Raw genomic sequence first — 18,693 nt, 5'->3', positions numbered from 1 at the left:
GATGAAATAAGGCCACTAGTTAGTAAGTAACTCCCCTCACCTGGTTGTCTAGGTCTTAATTGAAAGGAAATAATCAAAGTCCAGCTGACACTAGGCCCTCCATGGAATAATTTTGTCACCCCTGATGTAACTGATATAATTTGAATACAAAGAGCCAGACAACAGTGTGGGATCCTGTACATCTTTATTCATCACACTAATTGATATTGTTTGCAACATACTGAACATCATGAATGTGCATCAGACAAGCAACTGTTAAATGTTATATAAATTGTTGAATCAATTATTTTCAAGCAGTTTCTCTTTAGAGTTGTTGTTAAATATGTTTAATTACATTTTAGCTTGATCTATAGTGTTACCATCTACACATAATTTGATTTGATCATTGGATCACTTGCTCTCCCTCTCATACAGTATGGTCACGTTTCAGGCTAACTACATTGCAGATATTGCATTGCATCAACCCATGGTCAATCGATTTGAACAGACAGGCATCAGATTGCTCATATGATGTGATATGACATCTTATATGATGTGATATGACAGCGTTGTGAGATTTCGCAGGCGTATGCAACGTAGTCAGCCCGGTATGCGGCCAGTATACCTTTAGAAAGGCATAGAACACATTCTTCAGGCCACTCCAGTGATTAGTCCGAATTGATGGTAAGGCAGTGTGTTTTTTTATTTTATTATTTAACTAGGCAAGTCAGTTAACAACAAATTCTTATTTACAATGACGGCCTACCCCGGCCAAACCAAGACGACGCTGGGCCAATTGTGCGCCGCCCTATGGGACTCCCAATCATGGCCGGATGTGAAGCAGCCTGGATTTGACCCAGGGACTGCAGTGATGCTTCTTGCAATGAGATGCAGTGTCTTAGACCGCTGCGCCACTTGGGAGAAAATGATCCCTGCCGATGGTGAGGTTGCTCATTTAGTCCATGACAGGTTTGACTCAACAGGATTTGAAGAACCTCAGGCCATGCAATTCGTTGGTGCTGACAATGCCGCTGCCAGATTGGTCCATACAAATGATACAGGCAGGGTCCCACTGCTGCTTTACAATACTATGTACACAGTAGCTACGCCCATGTCCAATTAAAATACATAATTGTGTGTTTGTTCACTTAATTTGCATAACCAATCAATCATAAAACATCTTCATAAGGTCAGCAGCAATATGGAAAATAAGAATCACAGTCAAATGTTTCCAAGTTCCATATAACACAAACAAACAAAAGGACAAGGTCCCAGAGTTCTGGAATATCACAAATACGTAACAAATACACCATTTCACTGATCAGGAGTGTGTATGATGAGTGTTAGCACTTGTATGTGTGGTGTGGAGTGGTGTGGTGTTTGTGTGTGTGTTTTTTTGTTTACTAATTGCACTTGAGGATGAAGATATGTGTATCACATTGCCGGTCAGATATCTGCAGGTTTTTGGCATATTCTGGATACGTCTGGAACTGTTCACTATACACATAGGACATGAATGCACAGAGAATGTAAAGTTAGAAACATCTTGTCATTGCGATACAGCTTATTGGAATAACAACTCTAAACCAGTAGGTATTAATTCAGAGCATTTTGCCCAATAGAGAAAAAAAAGAGCATTGACATTGCCTTCCTAAAAGATATGCAACATTTCAGACTTCACATCACAACTTCCACCATAACTGTGTGCCTCTACATTCTGTGCAAAATAATACCAATTTCCACTCACACACATATCTACTCAACTCTCTTTATGTACAGTTATGGCGTTAGTACCATCAGTTCCCCTACAGGGACTAAGCCATTCCTTAACTTTCCGAGGAAAGACGCAGTGATTCTTCTTCCACCTGTTTCATGTAGTCCTGTAAAGGCCTTCTCAAGATGACACAGGCACTATAGGGTTGGTGGGGTGTGGGGACAGGCAAACAAAATGGGAAGACACCATGGCACAAAAGCACCTCACAATGCTCTGTGGTGACCGTTACTTGGGAAACCGACTAATTTGACGACTCGACCGATCGATCTAGTCAAAAGGAGAATGGGTGATGTGGGGGGAGGAGAAGAATAGCTTTTTTCTATTTTGAAGTCTCAGAAAAACTTGTCGTCGATGCGGAAGTGCGGCCGCGTTACGTCATCGGGGTTGATGAACACCGAGATGGACTTTCCAGGGTTCTCTGTCACCAGCTGCTGCAGCTTCTTAGCCAAGCGGTCATCCGGCTGGTGCTCGCCGCCCGCGTCCGACTGTGGTGACGGCAGGTTTGAGGCACTGCCGCGCCAATGCAGTTCCAGGGTCAGTCGGTTGGCCGCCTTGGCGTGCTCAATGGTAGTGCGCAGGTGCTCGGCCGGGTCGGAGCGCACCGAGCTGAGCTTGCGGGCGTGGAGCATGGCCATCTCGTCCGACAGGTGTTCTAGCATGTTGCACTGTGGGATGAAGTAGTTGGGGCACATCTTGTTGACCAGGCAGTTCTGCAGGTCGTCAATGAGGCCTAGCAGGAAGTGGGCTGAAAAGTCTTCCTGGGACAGGTAGGTGGCGGGGAGCCGATCGCAGGCCCACAACATCATGCTGCGCAGGTGGTAGGGGCTGATGGCCTTGGGCCTTGACAGCAGCTTGATAATGATGGCCTTGCACGCCTGGTAGGCCTGCATCAGGCTGGCTGAGATGCACTTCTTGAGCTGCACTTCGCTGCGGGCGAAAGACAGGCGCCACTCATTCTCCTTACGGCCCTTGTGGGAGCAGGCAGGCACCAGGTAGAAGCCGCTGATCACCTCCTCCTCTGTGATCTTGCCGTCCCAGAAGTGGTTCTCCATCAGCCAGCTCTGGGCCACCGCTGGCCATCCCTTGAAGGAGACCACAGGCACGATGTCATAGAGCATGCGGCTGCTGCCCACGCCCAGGATGACGGAGATGATTGTGCCGTTCCGCTCCACCTTCTCCACGCGGGGCATGCCGCGCTGGGGCTTCTTCTGGATCTCCACCAGGACCACGCTGATGGACTCGTAGAACCAGTCAGCCACCAGTGTGGGTGAGAAGAAGTAGTTGGTGGCGCCATTGATGTGGTCTACCACTGTGCAGCAGTCCTTCCACTTGTTGATGGTGCCCTCGTCGAAGAGGCGCAGGCTCAGCCACGAGTGGCACAGGGCTGAGTGGCGCATGTCCAGAGTGACCGGCTGGTTGCGGTCGTGCAGCTTGAGCGCAGGCACGAGGAGGGTAAAGTCCATGTCATAGTCGGTGCCACGGGCGTAAACACTCAGCTCGTCTAGGTCCATGTCGACCACGCCCTCCCGCACACCACCTGACAGCAGCAGGTACTCGTTGGCCACAGGGAGCTTCTGGTCCAATTTCTGCACCATACCTGATGGGAGAAGGATAAAGGGGGATTAATAGTGGCCTGTGTGGTCCAGCGGTTAGAGTTGGCATGGGTTCAAATCCGGCCCACTGCCCTTAGACTCAACCTCCTCCTACCTTTCCTGTCTTTCCTTGCCTGTCCTATCTGTTCAATAAAAAGGACAAAAATACAAAAGGAGTGAGACTGTCCCACTCCTTAAAAAATAGAGGGATGAATAGACAGCATATAGCTAGCCTATGATTAGGTTTTAACAGTGCAAATTCTCTGTAATAAGGTAGCCTATGCCATTCCAAAGGAATGAGCATTACATCAAGGCCTGTACTCTGGAGCGGGGTCCGTCTTGGTCTGGGGCGGTGTGTCACAGCATCATCGGACTGAGCTTGTTGTCATTGCAGGCAATCTCAACGCTGTGCGTTACAGGGAGACATCCTCCTCCCTCATGTGGTACCCTTCCTGCAGGCTCATACTGACATGACTTTCCAGCATGACAATGCCACCAGCCATACTGCTTGTTCTGTGCGTGATTTCCTGCAAGACAGGAATGTCAGTGTTCTGCCAGCACATCTGGGACCTGTTGGTTTGGAGGTTGAGGGCTAGGGCCCTTCCCCCCTTAAATATCTGTGAACTTGCAGGTGCCTTGGTGGAAGAGTGGGGTAACATCTCACAGCAAGAACTGGTAAATCTGGCGCAGTCCATGAGGAGGAGATGCACTGCATTACTTAATGCAGCTGGTGGCCACACCAGATACTGACTGTTACTTTTGATTTTGACCCCCCCTTTGTTCAGGGACACATTATTCAACATCTGTTAGTCACATGTCTATGGAACTTGTTCAGTTTATGTTTCAGTTGTTGAATCTTGTTATGTTCATACAAATATTTACACATGTTAAGTTTGCTGAAAATAAATGTAGTTGACAGTGAGGACGTTTCTTTTATGCAGTGTTTAGTTCCTTTTTATACATTTTTAATATGTGAAATCAACATGGTTTAATTGAATCAATTACTGCAGATTGAGCAGCTTGCTGTGGAACGGGTAAGATAGCTGTTTACATTTTTGATTAGTCAACTAAGTGCAGTCGCGAGATGTGACTTAAATTTCACAGGTGGGGAGAGAGCGGTGGACATGGAGGGGGCTTGGCTTGAGTCATGACATTTGTATTTGTAACTAAACATAACATCATTAACCAGTTCTCAAGATTTAAAAAAAAATAAAGTCCTATCCCGGAACACTAGAGATCACTTTCGTGCCTGGTTTTGGATTTGTTCCTCAAAATGTTTTGTTATTTTTCTGTTCTGTTCCCTGAACCGGTTCCAACCCGATACATTTACATTAAATAATATTAACACAGGCTAAATAAATCTCCCCTGTCATAGTCATCCTACCATCCCATAACATTTCAGATGTAAAAAAAATAACTTGCCATTATCTTATGCATCGTTGGCCTCTGGGTTCTGTGTGCACTGCACTGGACTGAGCTAGCCTAGCATGCTCCGTTAGCATCGGCTGAGTTTATTTATGTAGACTGCAGTGCTCTGTCTCTTTTTTCTCTCTTCCTCTTCACTGATTCCAGAAAGTGTCTGTTCCCTCTCAGCAGCCATAATCCACAACATAAGAGACAGGCCCGAGTGGCTCAGCGTTGTGGTCTACTGTCACTGTTTGTTTGAGACACTGTGACTTTGGGACACTAAGCGCAAGAAGCTTGTGTGTAGGCCTACAGTGCAAGTGTGTGTGTGTGTGTGGGCTTGTATTACTGTCTTTGAGGGTACCGGAAATCCCTAAAAGTCCCCACAAGGATAGTAAAACCAGGAAAATTCTCCCTCGTGGGGCCATTTCCCAGGTCTCCACGAGGACAAAGACTATTTTAAGTTTAGGGGTTAGCTTTTGGTTTAAAGTTACAATTAGAGTTAGGGTTAAGAGTCTGGGATAATAGGATTTTGAATGGAAATAAATGTTAGGTCCTCACAAGGACAGTAAAACATATGCTGTGTGAGTGAGTGAGTGAGTGAGTGAGTGAGACTGTGCGACTCTTGAGTCTGTGTGTGTGTGAGACTGTGTGTTGGTCTGCTGCTCTTTTTGTATCTTTTGCTCACATCATCTGAGTGAGTTTTCATGGTGTCCAGTTTTCTGCACTGCTGCTGAACCAGTACACCACCACAACAGTTGGCCTAATATGCCAGTCAACTCAAAGTTATTCAAGTTAGTGCAGTGATATTCAAACTTTTTCAGCGGGGACCCTATTTCTTCCTGAAAAAATCAACAAAACAAAAAAATTATTTTACATTTTAATGAAACCAATAAATACATTTACTAAAAAATATATATATTTTTCATCTTTCTCAAAAACTTCTGAATATTGTCCCATACAATGAATGATCTGTCATCTGTAGCTCAGTTGGTAGAGCATGGCGCTTGTAACGCCAGGGTAGTGGGTTCAATTCCCGGGACCACTCATACGTAGAATGTATGCACACATGACTGTAAGTCGCTTTGGATAAAAGCGTCTGCTAAATGGCATATATTATTATTATTATATCTTAATTGTTTTATTTTTAAAGTGGTGACACCACTGTAGTTCCCCCGAGACCCCAGTAGGGGTCATGACCAGACTTTGAATGCCACTGAGTTAGTGGGCACGTTTGAGTGATAAGGCTAAAGCAACCGACTAGACGAAAGTGGAGGAGTGAAGTCAGGGGAGGTTCAACCGTGATAGCCGAACACTGACGTGGTTTTCCAACAGCAAGGCTCAGGTCAACATGGCAGTGTTGACATTGTTTAAAAAAGTTTTTCTTGTTGAAATAAATATCACACACTCACAAATGGAAATATGTGTGTGTTCATTGTACAATGAATTATTGAGAGAGAATCAAATATCACATTAATTTGTATATCCACTGCTATATATGAAATGCGGGAAAGTTAGTTCCTTTTTCAGCCATGTCATAGGGTGGCGTACAATTGCGTACAATTGGCCCAGCGTCATCTGGGTTAAGGGAGGGTTTGGCCAGGGGGGCTTTACTCCTTGTGGCGGGGCGGGCGACTGCAGGCAGTCGAAAGGTGTTTCCTCCGACACATTGGTGTGGCTGGCTTCCGGGTTAAGCGGGCAGGTGTTAAGAAGCGCGGTGTGGCGGGTCATGTTTTGGAGGACACATGACTCGACCTTCGAGCCCATTGAGAAGTTGCAGCGCTGAGACAAGATCGAAATTGGGGAGAACAGGGGGGTTAAAAAATATGACATCTTTTTCTGGTCGCAACTGATACCTCTATCTGACCACCTAGATGAACCATAAACAATTAATGAACATGCACCTGTGGAACGGTCATTAAGACACTAACAGCTTACAGACGATAGACAGTTAAGGTCACAGTTATGAAAACTTAGGACACGAAAGAAGCCTATCTACTGACTCAGGGCTCCTGCTCATATGCGTGAACGTGCCTTAGGCATGCTGCAAGGAGGCATGAGGACTGCAGATGTGGCCAGAGCAATAAATTGCAATGTCTGTACTGTGAGACGACTAAAACAGAGCAACAGGGAGACAGAACAGACAACTGATTGTCCTCACAGTGGCAGACCACGTATAAAAACACCTGCACAGGATAGGTACATCCAAACATCACACCTGCCGGACAGGTACAGGATGGCAACAACAACTGCCCGAGTTACACCAGAAATGCACAATCCCTCCATCAGTGCTCAGACTGTCCGCAATAGGCTGAGAGAGGCTGGACTGAGGGCTTGTAGGCCTGTTGTAAGGCAGGTCCTCACCAGACATCACCGACAACAATGTCACCTATGGGCACAAACCCACCGTCGCTGGACCAGACAGGACTGGCAAAAAGTGCTCTTCACTGACAAGTTGCGGTTTTGTCATCACCCCTGATGGTCGGATTCGAGTTTATCGTCGAATGAATGAGTGTTACACCGAGGCATGTACTCTGGAGAGGGATCAATTTGGAGGTGGAGGGTCCGTCATGGTCTGGGGCAGTGTGTTGCAGCATCATTGGACTGAGCTTGTGTAATGGCTAGCTAGTTAGCGGTGGTGCGCACTAATAGTGTTTCAGTCGGTGACGTCACTTGCTCTGAGACCTTGAAGTAGTTGTTCCCCTTGCTCTACAAGGGCCGCAGCTTTTGTGGTGCGATGGGTAACGATTAGAGGTCGACCGATTAATCGGAATGGCCGATTAATTTGGGTATTTTTGGCCACCGTTTTTTTTTTTTTAAAACCTTTATTTAATCTTTATTTAACTAGGCAAGTCCGTTAAGAACACATTCTTATTTTCAATGACGGCCTAGGAACGGTGGGTTAACTACCTCGTTCAGGAGCAGAACGACAGATTTTTTCCTTGTCAGCTCGGGGGATTCAATCTTGCAAACTTACAGTTAACTAGTCCAACGCTCTAACCATCTGATTACATTGCACTCCACGAGGAGACTGCCTGTTACGTGAATGCAGTAAGCCAAGGTAAGTTGCTAGATAGCATTAAACTTATCTTATAAAAAACAATCAATCAATCATAATCACTATTTAACTACACATGGTTGATGATATTACTAGTTTATCTAGCGTGTCCTGTGTTGCATATAATCGATGCGGTGCCCATTCGCAAAAAAAGGACTTCGTTGCTCCAATGTGTATCTAACCATAAACATCAATGCCTTTCTTAAAATGAATACACAAAAGTATATCTTTTTAAACCTGTGTATTTAGCTAAAAGAAATCCAGGTGAGCAGGCAATATTAACCAGGTGAAATTCTCTTGCGTTCATTGCACACAGAGTCAGTGTATATGCAACAGTTTGGGACGCCTAATTTGCCAGAATTTTACGTAACTATGACATAACATTGAAGGTTGTGCAATGTAACAGGAATATTTAGTTGTTCCCCTTGCTCTGCATGGGTAACACTGCTTCGAGGGTGGCTGTTGTCGTTGTGTTCCTGGTTCAAGCCCAGAGAGGAGCGAGGAGAGGGATGGAAGCTATACTGTTACACTGGCAATACTAAAGTAACTATAAGAACATCCAATAGTCAAAGGTTAATGAAATACAAATGGTATAGAGAGAAATAGTCCTATAATTCCTATAATAACTACAACCTAAAACTTCTTACCTGGGAATATTGAAGACTCATGTTAAAAGGAACCATCAGCTTTTATATGTTCTCATGTTCTGAGCATGGAACTTAAACGTTAGCTTTCTGAGATGGCACATATTGCACTTTTAATTTCTTCTCCAACACCTTGTTTTTGCATTATTTAAACCAAATTGAACATGTTTCATTATTTATTTGAGGCTAAATTGATTTTATTTATGTATTATATTAAGTTAAAATAAGTGTTCATTCAGTATTGTTGTAATTGTCATTATTAAACAAATGTTTTTAAATGGGGCCGATTAATCGGTGTAGGCTTTTTTTGGGGGGATCCTCCAATAATCGGTATCGGCGTTCAAAAATCATAATCGGTCGACCTCTAGTATTGATGCTTCGTGGGTGTCAGTTGTCTATGTGGGCAGAGGGTCCCTGGTTCAAGCCCAGGTAGGGGCGAGGAGAGGGACGGAATCTATACTGTTACATTGGTGCCGTGACCCGGATCACTGGTTGCTGCGGAAAAGGAGGAGGTCAAAAGGGGGGTGATTGTAACCGATGTGAAATGGCTAGCTAGTTAGCAGTGGTGCGCACTAATAGCGTTTCAGTTGGTGACGTCACTTGCTCCGAGGCCTTGAAGTAGTTGTTCCCTTGCTCTGCAAGGGCCGTGGCTTTTGAGGCGCGATGGGTAACGATGCTTCGTGGGTGTCAGTTGTCTATGTGGGTCAGTTGTCTCCCTGGTTCAAGCCCAGGTAGGGCGAGGAGAGGGACGGAAGCTATACTGTTACACTTGTTGTCATTGCAGGCAATCTCAACACTGTGCGTTACCGGGAAGACATCCTCTTCCCTCATGGGGTACCCTTCCTACAGGCTCATCCTGACATGATTCTCCAGCATGACAATGCCACCAGCCATACTGCTTGTTCTGTGTGTTATTTCCTGCAAGACCGCCAGTGAAGAGCCCTTATCTCAATCCCATTGAGCACAGCTGGGACCTGTTGGATCGGAGGGTGAGGGCTAGGGCCATTCCCCTCAGAAATGTCCGGAAACTTGCAGGTGCCTTGGTGGAAGTGTGGGGTAACATCTCACAGCAAGAACTGGCAAATCTGGTGCAATCCATGAGAAGGAGATGCACTGCAGTACTTAATGCAGCTGTGGTCACACCAGATACTGACTGTTACATTATTCAATTTTTGTTAGTCACATGTCTGTGGAACTTGTTCAGTTCATGTCTCAGTTGTTGAATCTTGTTATGTTCATACAAATATTTATAAGGGCAGTTGACAGTGAGAAGACGTTTGTTTTTTTTTGCTGAGTTTATTATGTAGGCTACAGGTCATAGTTAAGACCTCATCACAACCTGATAATAACCACCTGACTACAGCTTATTACTTACTGTAAAAAGGATTGCAAAGGATAAAGTTGGATATTGAAAAGCTTGTTCGTTACATTTCTATTAGTTTCCATAGGCACCAATTAAAGTTTCAATCTGCAACATATTCTTACATTTAAAATAGATCAAGCAATGGCAAAAAAAACTATCTACATCACAATTCTTTGCACATCCGGACAGTAATTGTTTCATAATTAACCCACAGACATTGCATGCATAGAAAGACTTGGACAGAGTATATAAATGCACATTGGGATTTTTTATTAATGCCTAATAAGAGTGGTGTAATCGGGTAGATCCTCATCGAGGACCGCAGAGCAGAGAAGGCGATCTGGAGCATAGTGGCCTTCTTGAATAGTGGTGTGATGGGTCAGATCTGCAGTGAAGAGAATAAGCAACTTACAACTTTATCAATTTGAGATTTTAAAAGAAAACTAGAAAAAGGATTTTCCTGAAAAAAACTTTGTGTACTCAGCTGGCTTAAAGTATTTCTGTGGTACTTGTTGAAGAAGTCTGTTACAGTTATAGCTTAGAGAGGTCTTCAAAAAAGAGCAACTTGCTCATATACATACTTTTCATCCTCCTCCACCACAGCGGTCTGGGACATATTTTAGGAGGGCCCATAACACATCAACCACCTGAGTTTCCAGGCTTTTCATGACTCTTACTCTAAGCATTTTGCACACGTTTTCTAAAGTTATTGTGATCCTCATCACTCTGTCCGTCTCTCCCACACACATACACAGACAGAGAGAGACATACAGCAACACCGTCATTAGCTAAACAGATTTCAAAATGTCAAAATGTTAGCTAGCTGCAGGAGGTAAAAATGTTAACTTACCATGTCCATGGATGATTAGCTAGAGAGCTAATGTTAGCTAGCTAAAATTAGCCAGCTAGCAAAATTTCTCATGAAGTTCTTCTCCCCAACAAACCGCCGCCTTACTTACAAAAGTAAAACAACAATGCAGGAGAATGTTATCAAAGTTTTTTGTGCATATTTCGAAACTGTCATTGTTTTCCTGCTGTGTTGTTGTGTAACCTACCAGGTGCTCTGTCCCAATGATGCTTGAGCAATGCGCTTGATTGCTCAAGCTGCCTGCACCGCGCACGGAGATATATTGCTGCTAGCACCGATTCCAATCCACATTTTAGTTGGAACAGATATGCCTACCTCCTCATTTAGCTACTGACATTAAAATAACAATGCGTGCAGTAATTTGAATTGCTCAAAAGCTTTACACAATATAATTGTCAGGGTCAAATTCAGGTGCAATAATGTTTGACTATTTGACTATTTAAATAAATGGAATAAATATAGGGGTTTGTAAATTGTAGTAGGATATTGAAATAAAATACATAGGCCTAGATCTTATCAGTTTGTCTCTGTGAATGGTTTGTCCTCTAACAAATCAACTGTAAATTTCGGTGTTCCTCAAGGTTCCGTTTTAGGACCCTTATTGTTTTCACTATATATTTTACCTCTTGGGGATGTTATTCGAAAACAATGTTAACTTTCACTGCAATGCGGATGACACACAGCTGTACATTTCAATGAAACATGGTGAAATCCCAAAATTGCCCTTGCTAGAAGCATGTGTTTCAGACATAAGGAAGTGGATGGCTGCAAACTTTCTACTTTTAAACTTGGACAAAACAGAGATGCTTGTTCTAGGTCCCAAGAAACAAAGAGATCTTCTGTTGAATCTGACAATGAATCTTAATGGTTGTACAGTCGTCTCAAATAAAACTGTGAAGGACCTCGGCGTTACTCTGGACCCTGATCTCTCTTTTGAAGAACATATCAAGACCATTTCAAGGACAGCTTTTTTCCATCTACGTAACATTGCAAAAATCAGAAACTTTCTGTCCAAAAATGATGCGGAAAAATTAATCCATGCTTTTGTCACTTCTAGGTTAGACTACTGCAATGCTCTACTTTCCGGCTACCCGGATAAAGCACTAAATAAACTTCAGTTAGTGCTATATACGGCTGCTAGAATCCTGACTAGAACCAAAAAAATGTGATCATATTACTCCAGTGCTAGCCTCCTTACACTGGCTTCCTGTCAAAGCAAGGGCTGATTTCAAGGTTTTACTGCTAACCTACAAAGCATTACATGGGCTTGCTCCTACATATCTCTCTGATTTGGTCCTGCCGTACATACCTACACGTACGCTACGGTCACAAGACGCAGGCATCCTAATTGTCCCTAGAATTTCTAAGCAAACAGCTGGAGGCAGGGCTTTCTCCTATAGAGCTCCATTTTTATGGAACGGTCTGCCTACCCATGTCAGAGACGCAAACTCGGTCTCAACCTTTAAGTCTTTACTGAAGACTCATCTCTTCAGTGGGTCATATGATTGAGTGTAGTCTGGCCCAGGAGTGGGAAGGTGAACGGAAAGGCTCTGGAGCAACGAACCGCCCTTGCTGTCTCTGCCTGGCCGGTTCCCCTCTTTCCACTGGGATTCTCTGCCTCTAACCCTATTACAGGGGCTGAGTCACTGGCTTACTGGGGCTCTCTCATGCCGTCCCTGGAAGGGGTGCGTCACCTGAGTGGGTTGATTCACTGATGTGGTCATCCTGTCTGGGTTGGCACCCTCCCCCCTTGGGTTGTGCCATGGCGGAGATCTTTGTGGGCTATACTCAGCCTTGTCTCAGGATGGTAAGTTGGTGGTGGAAGATATCCCTCTAGTGGTGTGGGGCTGTGCTTTGGCAAAGTGGGTGGGGTTATATCCTTCCTGTTTGGCCATGTCCTCGGATGGGGCCACAGTGTCTCCTGACCCCTCCTGTCTCAGCCTCCAGTATTTATGCTGCAGTAGTTTATGTGTCGGGGGGCTAGGGTCAGTTTGTTATATCTGGAGTACTTCTCCTGTCCTAATCGGTGTCCTGTGTGAATCTAAGTGTGCGTTCTCTCCTTCTCTCTTTCTTTCTCTCTCTCGGAGGACCTGAGCCCTAGGACCATGCCCCAGGACTACCTGACATGATGACTCCTTGCTGTCCCCAGTCCACCTGACCGTGATGCTGCTCCAGTTTAAACTGTTCTGCCTTATTATTATTCGACCATGCTGGTAATTTATGAACATTTGAACATCTTGGCCATGTTCTGTTATAATCTCCACCCGGCACAGCCAGAAGAGGACTGGCCACCCCACATAGCCTGGTTCCTCTCTAGGTTTCTTCCTAGGTTTTGGCCTTTCTAGGGAGTTTTTCCTAGCCACCGTGCTTCTACACCTGCATTGCTTGCTGTTTGGGGTTTTAGGCTGGGTTTCTGTACAGCACTTTGAGATATCAGCTGATGTATGAAGGGCTATATAAATACATTGGATTTAATTTAATTTACATGTTTTAGAGGGAAATTCTGAACAAATCTAAATTGCATTCAGTGGAACAGAAGAACATGCACAGCACAATAAACAAACAGTTACCATTAAAAGACACACAGCAAGCTACCAAATATTATTCATTTAAAAAACATTATTTCATTGTACTGAAGTTTTACTGTATTTTAACGGCAGTACATTTTTGTAAAGGTAGGCATATACTATATTATAGTGCATGTTTATGTTGCATGCTGGTAGCCTAGAACAAATATTATGGAAGTGAATGTGCACTTTTCAATTCGGTGGACTGCAACTACGAAAAGCATGACCATAGCCTGTACTAAAATCAAAAACATTTAAAAAGCATAGATCCTCTAAATTAGGAACCATCTCTGACAGCTATAGGGCCGCAGAGACTGTCACACATTTTAGCATGCTAATGACCTAGCAAATTCGATGCCTTGGAGGTGAAATATAAAACATTTTTTAACTGGTATTTCATCACCTGCCGGATAAAACGTAAAATGGCCCTACTCCTGAAAAAGTTAATCGGACCGGACAAACTGAAGAGGACTCGGCCCGAGTACCATTAGCCTTGGCCCAAGGTAATATGATTATACCGGACTCGGGAAGAGCTCCGCCCGCATGAAGCCCCCTGAGTCCGAGTCTCAAACGGAATAAGCCCAGCTTCTTGACTGGGTCCATGAGAACCTAACCCGCTTTGGTGCGCTCTGCCAGCTGTTATTTGCCAACTGTTCTATTTGCCAACATTACTCCAATTTGTATCATTGTAATGGTTCCAGTGTCATATATTCAATGGGTGCATGGCCCACAAACACTATGCACATGTTTATTAATTGAGTAGCATTTAGATAACTGGTCAGTAGGTCGATTCAGATGAATACATATTTTTCATGACATCACGAAAAAAACGTATTTTGGATTAAATCTGGTTGTTATATGGGTATAAAACCTCCCGACCAGATTTCCACCACGCCGTATGCCCTCGAGCATTAGCAATCACAGACAGTTTGCGGGCAGTGCAGCCCTATGAATGATGTAATGCTAAAATAATGAATTATTATATTGTTCAATTTATATAGGACTGGACAATGATGGGTCAGAGATTAGATAGATATTTGGGATTTATAGTCAGCCTCTTGATTTGATCTCTTGATCTACACTGATAGATTTGAAACAGCACACTTGCTTTTATTATTGCATCCATTCACCACTGATCAAACTAGCGGGCTGTAGTTGTTACTGATAATTGTCATAAATACGTTTCGCATAATACATTTAAAAAAAATCTTCCTCATTCTAGTAAAATGTCAGCTAAACAGGCGTGATTTTCCCACCCACAATTTCTTACCGAGCATGGAGAAAATGAAATCCTTGGCGGTGTGAATCTCGAGCGCTCGCTGGTCGTCATATTCTCGCTGATCGTGTTTACTAAATTCCAGAATCAATCGGTTCAAATCCTCGATTCTGGCACCGGACCTGAAATCGAGCTCGGGGTAGTTTGGGATGATCTTGTTGTTATTGTTCGTGGAGCTGGGAGTCGCAGTGGGGCTGTTTCCCAAGCTATTTACGGACCCAGCCCGGCTGGTTAGCGCAGGGGCCGCCATGTTTGCAAGATATAAAAAACAACAGCAATGTGAACGCAGGCGTCCCAAGGCCCCACACTGGCTACCTCGGCTTCAGTTCAGAACATCGGTCGCTGCTTGCACCAAACCAATCGGAGTTCCTTTAAATTTTATGCGGGGTGTGCAAAGTGCTCTCATCGGCGTGGCTGTGGTTCAATGACTGTTGGGGAAGGCTGTAGAATCGTAGGCAAAGTCATTGTCATGGCTAATGTGAGAGAGTGATGAAGTCAAGTCGATGATGGTGCTGATGATGACGCTAGCCGAATCAGCTCCTCCAGAGCGATGAAGGAATTGCACTGGCACACGTATGTATGTAGCTGATACGTTCCCAGCCTATTATCAGACATCTGTTTGGAAGACCTTTTAAGTTTTATGGCAGACTACACCTATTGGTGTATGGCCGCCAACTACTACACGGGGTATTGAAACAAAACAAAAATACTATTCCATTGATGGTTGTTTGAATACATAACTACCATCCCACTCCTTCAGTCACATTCAAATAACGTCCTAACACAGGCTCAGGTACCCGTGAGGAAGGAGCATTAATCGAAAGGATTCCTTGTAACGCTCAGCCGCACTCACAATGATGCCTACTTTCTCCGATTTCCTTTCCTTTTGCGCTGTGCAGTTCATAAGCAAATTAAAAGTCCAGGTTCTTAACATGCAACATGTCACGGAGGTAAAGACCGTTTTAAGTTGGATATTCGCGCAATAGCTTTCAAATCACTTGAGCCACAGACTCCAAATAAGTGTCATGATGTTGGAAAAATTGCACACAACATTGCACAGGTCTTATTTTCACGATTTGGACATTAATTCGCTTTCCAAAGCTAATAAACATGTGGAAATGTGAGCAGCATTTTGTATCCCTAGTTGAATTAGTTAGGGAGCGTAAACAAAGTACAAACTTTTTTACATTCGAATTTCTACAGCTCCTTGGTCATGTGACCTAATGACTTCAAAGAAGGTTCAGAATGTCCACTGACTACCCTTCTACATTGCACACCCTTTAGTTTGTCCATTTTCATCTCACATGATTTTACATGAATTTTTCAAAATTATAAATGTCAATAGCTCCTCTTTCATGTGACCTACTGACTTCAAACAAGGTTCAGAATGTACACTCAGTGAGCCTACACATTGCAAACCCCACTTAGTTTGTCCATTTTCATCTCACACGTTTTTACATTAATTTTTCAAAATGTAGAATTTCAATAGCTCCTTGGTCATGTGACCTAGTGACTTCAAACAAGGTTCAGAATGTCCACTCAGTGAGCCTACATATTGCACACATTTTAGTTTGTCCATTTTCATCTCACATGATTTTTACATGAATTTTTCAAAATGTAAAGTTTCAATTGCTCCTTGGTAATGTGACCTAATGACTTCAAACAAGGTTCAGAATGTCCACTGACTACCCTTCTATATTGCACACCATTTAGTTTGTCCATTTTCAACTCACATGTTTTTACATTAATTTTTCAAAATGTAGAATTTCAATAGCTCCTTGGTCATGTGACCTAAGTGATTTCAAACAAGGTTCAGAATGTCCACTCAGTGGGCCTATACATTGCACACCCTTTAGTTTGTCCATTTTCATCTCACATGATTTTACATTAATTTTTAAAAATCTAGAATTTCGATAGCTCCTTGGTCATATGACCTAGTGACCTCAAACAAGGTTCAGAATGTCCACTAACAATGCCTTCATATCTCACTCTGATGTTTGTCTACATTCCTCTCGTGCTATTAGACTTAAATCTGTAAGCTTTACAGGCCATCTACACCAAAAAATAAAATATAGTTTTTGACCTAATTGTCACATAACAGCTAACCATTCATTATTGAAAATATAACTATCAAACCTGCATTACAAAGACCCCGCAGATGAAGGTGTCCTGCTATATGGTGTGAGTTATTTCCCCTCCTTTCCACTTTATGTCCACCCAGTCATCTTTTCCTTGGCAGGATCTTCTCATTTTGAAGTACTCTCTTTTTATGTAAACATAATGGAATTCTGATTAGTTATAGGCAAATTAATACACAGGACAAATTTGTATGCTGTTATCCTTATCACTATAATCTAGTAGTAATTTAGTAGTAGAGGTAATTTCCTTTATGCCCCATTCTATACACAGCCTAAATTATAGGCACTGAACCATTTACAGTATAACATTAGCATATAGGATCCAACCCTATCACAGAGTGAATAAATGTAGAGCGTTTGTAGAGTTTAAGAAAAAGTATGAAGTGACAGTTTCATTAGTACGTGCTTAAAGAAAGTCATATCACAAAGATCACAAATGACAGTGCCCACTAAATCTATGACAATAGAGAATGAATTGTAAGCACCAAAGTGTGTTTGTCAAAATAATATCTGAAAATGTCAGTTGTTGAACATAATACTTCTATTTGCAATAGCAATTTATGACATACTGTATGCAGTTGAGGAACATTCCATGTACCAACACAACATGAAGACATTCCCACCTATAGTATTTTTTTCAAGATGTAAAAAATTATTTCACCTTTATTTAACCAGGTAAGCCATTTGGTAAGCCATTTGATAACAAGTTCTCATTTACAACTGCGACCTGGCCAAGATAATGTGACACAAACAACAACACAGAGTTACACATGGAATAAGCAAACGTACAGTCAATAACACAATAGAAAAGTCTATATACAGTGTGTGCAAATGAAATAAGATTAGGGAGGTAAGGCAATAAATAGGCCGTAGTGGAGAAATAATTACAATTTCACAAATAAACACTGGAGTGATAGATGTGCAGAATATTAATGTGCAAGTAGAGATACTGTGGTGCAAAGGAGAGAAAAAATATATATGAATAAAATAAATAACAATATGGGGATGAGGTAGTTGGATGGGCTATTTACAGATGGGCTGTGTACATGTGCAATGATCTGTAAGCTGCTCTGATAGCGGATTCTTTATTAAAGATAGTGAGGGAGTTATGTGTCTCCCGCTTCAGTGATTTTTGCAATTCGTTCCAGTCATTGGCAGCAGAGAACTGGAAGGAAAGGCGGCCAAAGGAGGAATTGGCTTTGGGGGTGACGGAGAGTTGTATGGCATTGAAGCTCGTCTGGAGGTTAGTTAACACAGTGTCCATAGAGGGCCAGAAGTCGTCTGCATAGAAGTGGATCAGCGAATCACCAGCAGCACGAGCGACATCATTGATAGTTGGTGAACCAGGCGAGGCGGTCATTTGAGAAACCAAGGCTATTGAGTCTGCCAATAAGAATGCGGTGATTGACAGAGTCGAAAGCCTTGGTCAGGTCGATGAAGACGGCTGCCAGGACTGTATTTTGTCGATTGCGGTTATGATATTGTTTCGGACCTTGAGCGTGGCTGATGTGCACCCATGACCAGCTTGGAAACCAGATTGCATAGTGGAGAAGGTACGGTGGGATTTGAAATGGTCGGTGATCTGTTTGTTAACTTGGCTTTCGAAGATTTTAGAAAGGCAGGGCAGGATGGATATAGGTCTGTAACAGTTTGGGTCTAGAGTATCTCCCCCTTTGAAGAGGGGGACGACCGCGGCAGCTTTCCAATCTTTGGGGATCTCAGACGATACGAAAGAGAGGCTGAATAGGCTAGTAATAGGGGTTGCAACAATTTCGGCGGATAATTTAAAAAAGATAGGGTCCAGGTAGCCAGATGGAAAGCATGGCCAGCCGTAGAAAAATGCCTTTTGAAATGATTGCTTATCGTAGATTTATCGGTGGTGACAGTGTTTCCTAGTCTCATTGCAGTGGGCAGCTGGGAGGAGGTGCTCTTATTCTCCATGGACTTTACAGTGTCCCACAATTTTGGGGAATTAGTGCTACAGGCTGCCAATTTCTGTTTGAAAAAGATAGCCTTAGTTTTCCTAACTG

At 43.2% G+C, this 18,693-nt stretch overlaps 1 protein-coding gene across 2 annotated transcripts; it reads right to left on the bottom strand.

The window, feature by feature from the left end:
• Window positions 1–167: 167 nt before the first annotated feature.
• Window positions 168–15,098, bottom strand: LOC118366011 (nucleotidyltransferase MB21D2). 2 transcript variants are annotated; one of them, XM_035748309.2, is made up of 2 exons: window positions 14,520–15,098; window positions 168–3,350 (listed from the first exon to the last, which is right to left on the bottom strand). In XM_035748309.2, exons 1-2 carry the CDS (start codon window positions 14,773–14,775, stop codon window positions 2,086–2,088), a joined length of 1,521 nt encoding a protein of 506 aa, XP_035604202.1. In that variant the 5' UTR covers window positions 14,776–15,098; the 3' UTR covers window positions 168–2,085. The 2 variants fall into 2 exon arrangements, 1 of the variants encoding a protein (XP_035604202.1); XR_004821860.2 differs by lacking the exon at window positions 168–3,350 and adding an exon at window positions 9,857–10,768 and having other exon boundaries at window positions 14,520–14,661.
• Between the last annotated feature and the right edge of the window lie 3,595 nt (window positions 15,099–18,693).

Source organism: Oncorhynchus keta, chromosome 33, assembly GCF_023373465.1.
Source record: "Oncorhynchus keta strain PuntledgeMale-10-30-2019 chromosome 33, Oket_V2, whole genome shotgun sequence".
NCBI lineage: Eukaryota > Metazoa > Chordata > Actinopteri > Salmoniformes > Salmonidae > Oncorhynchus > Oncorhynchus keta.
This window is presented reverse-complemented; position numbering and strand designations above follow the sequence as displayed.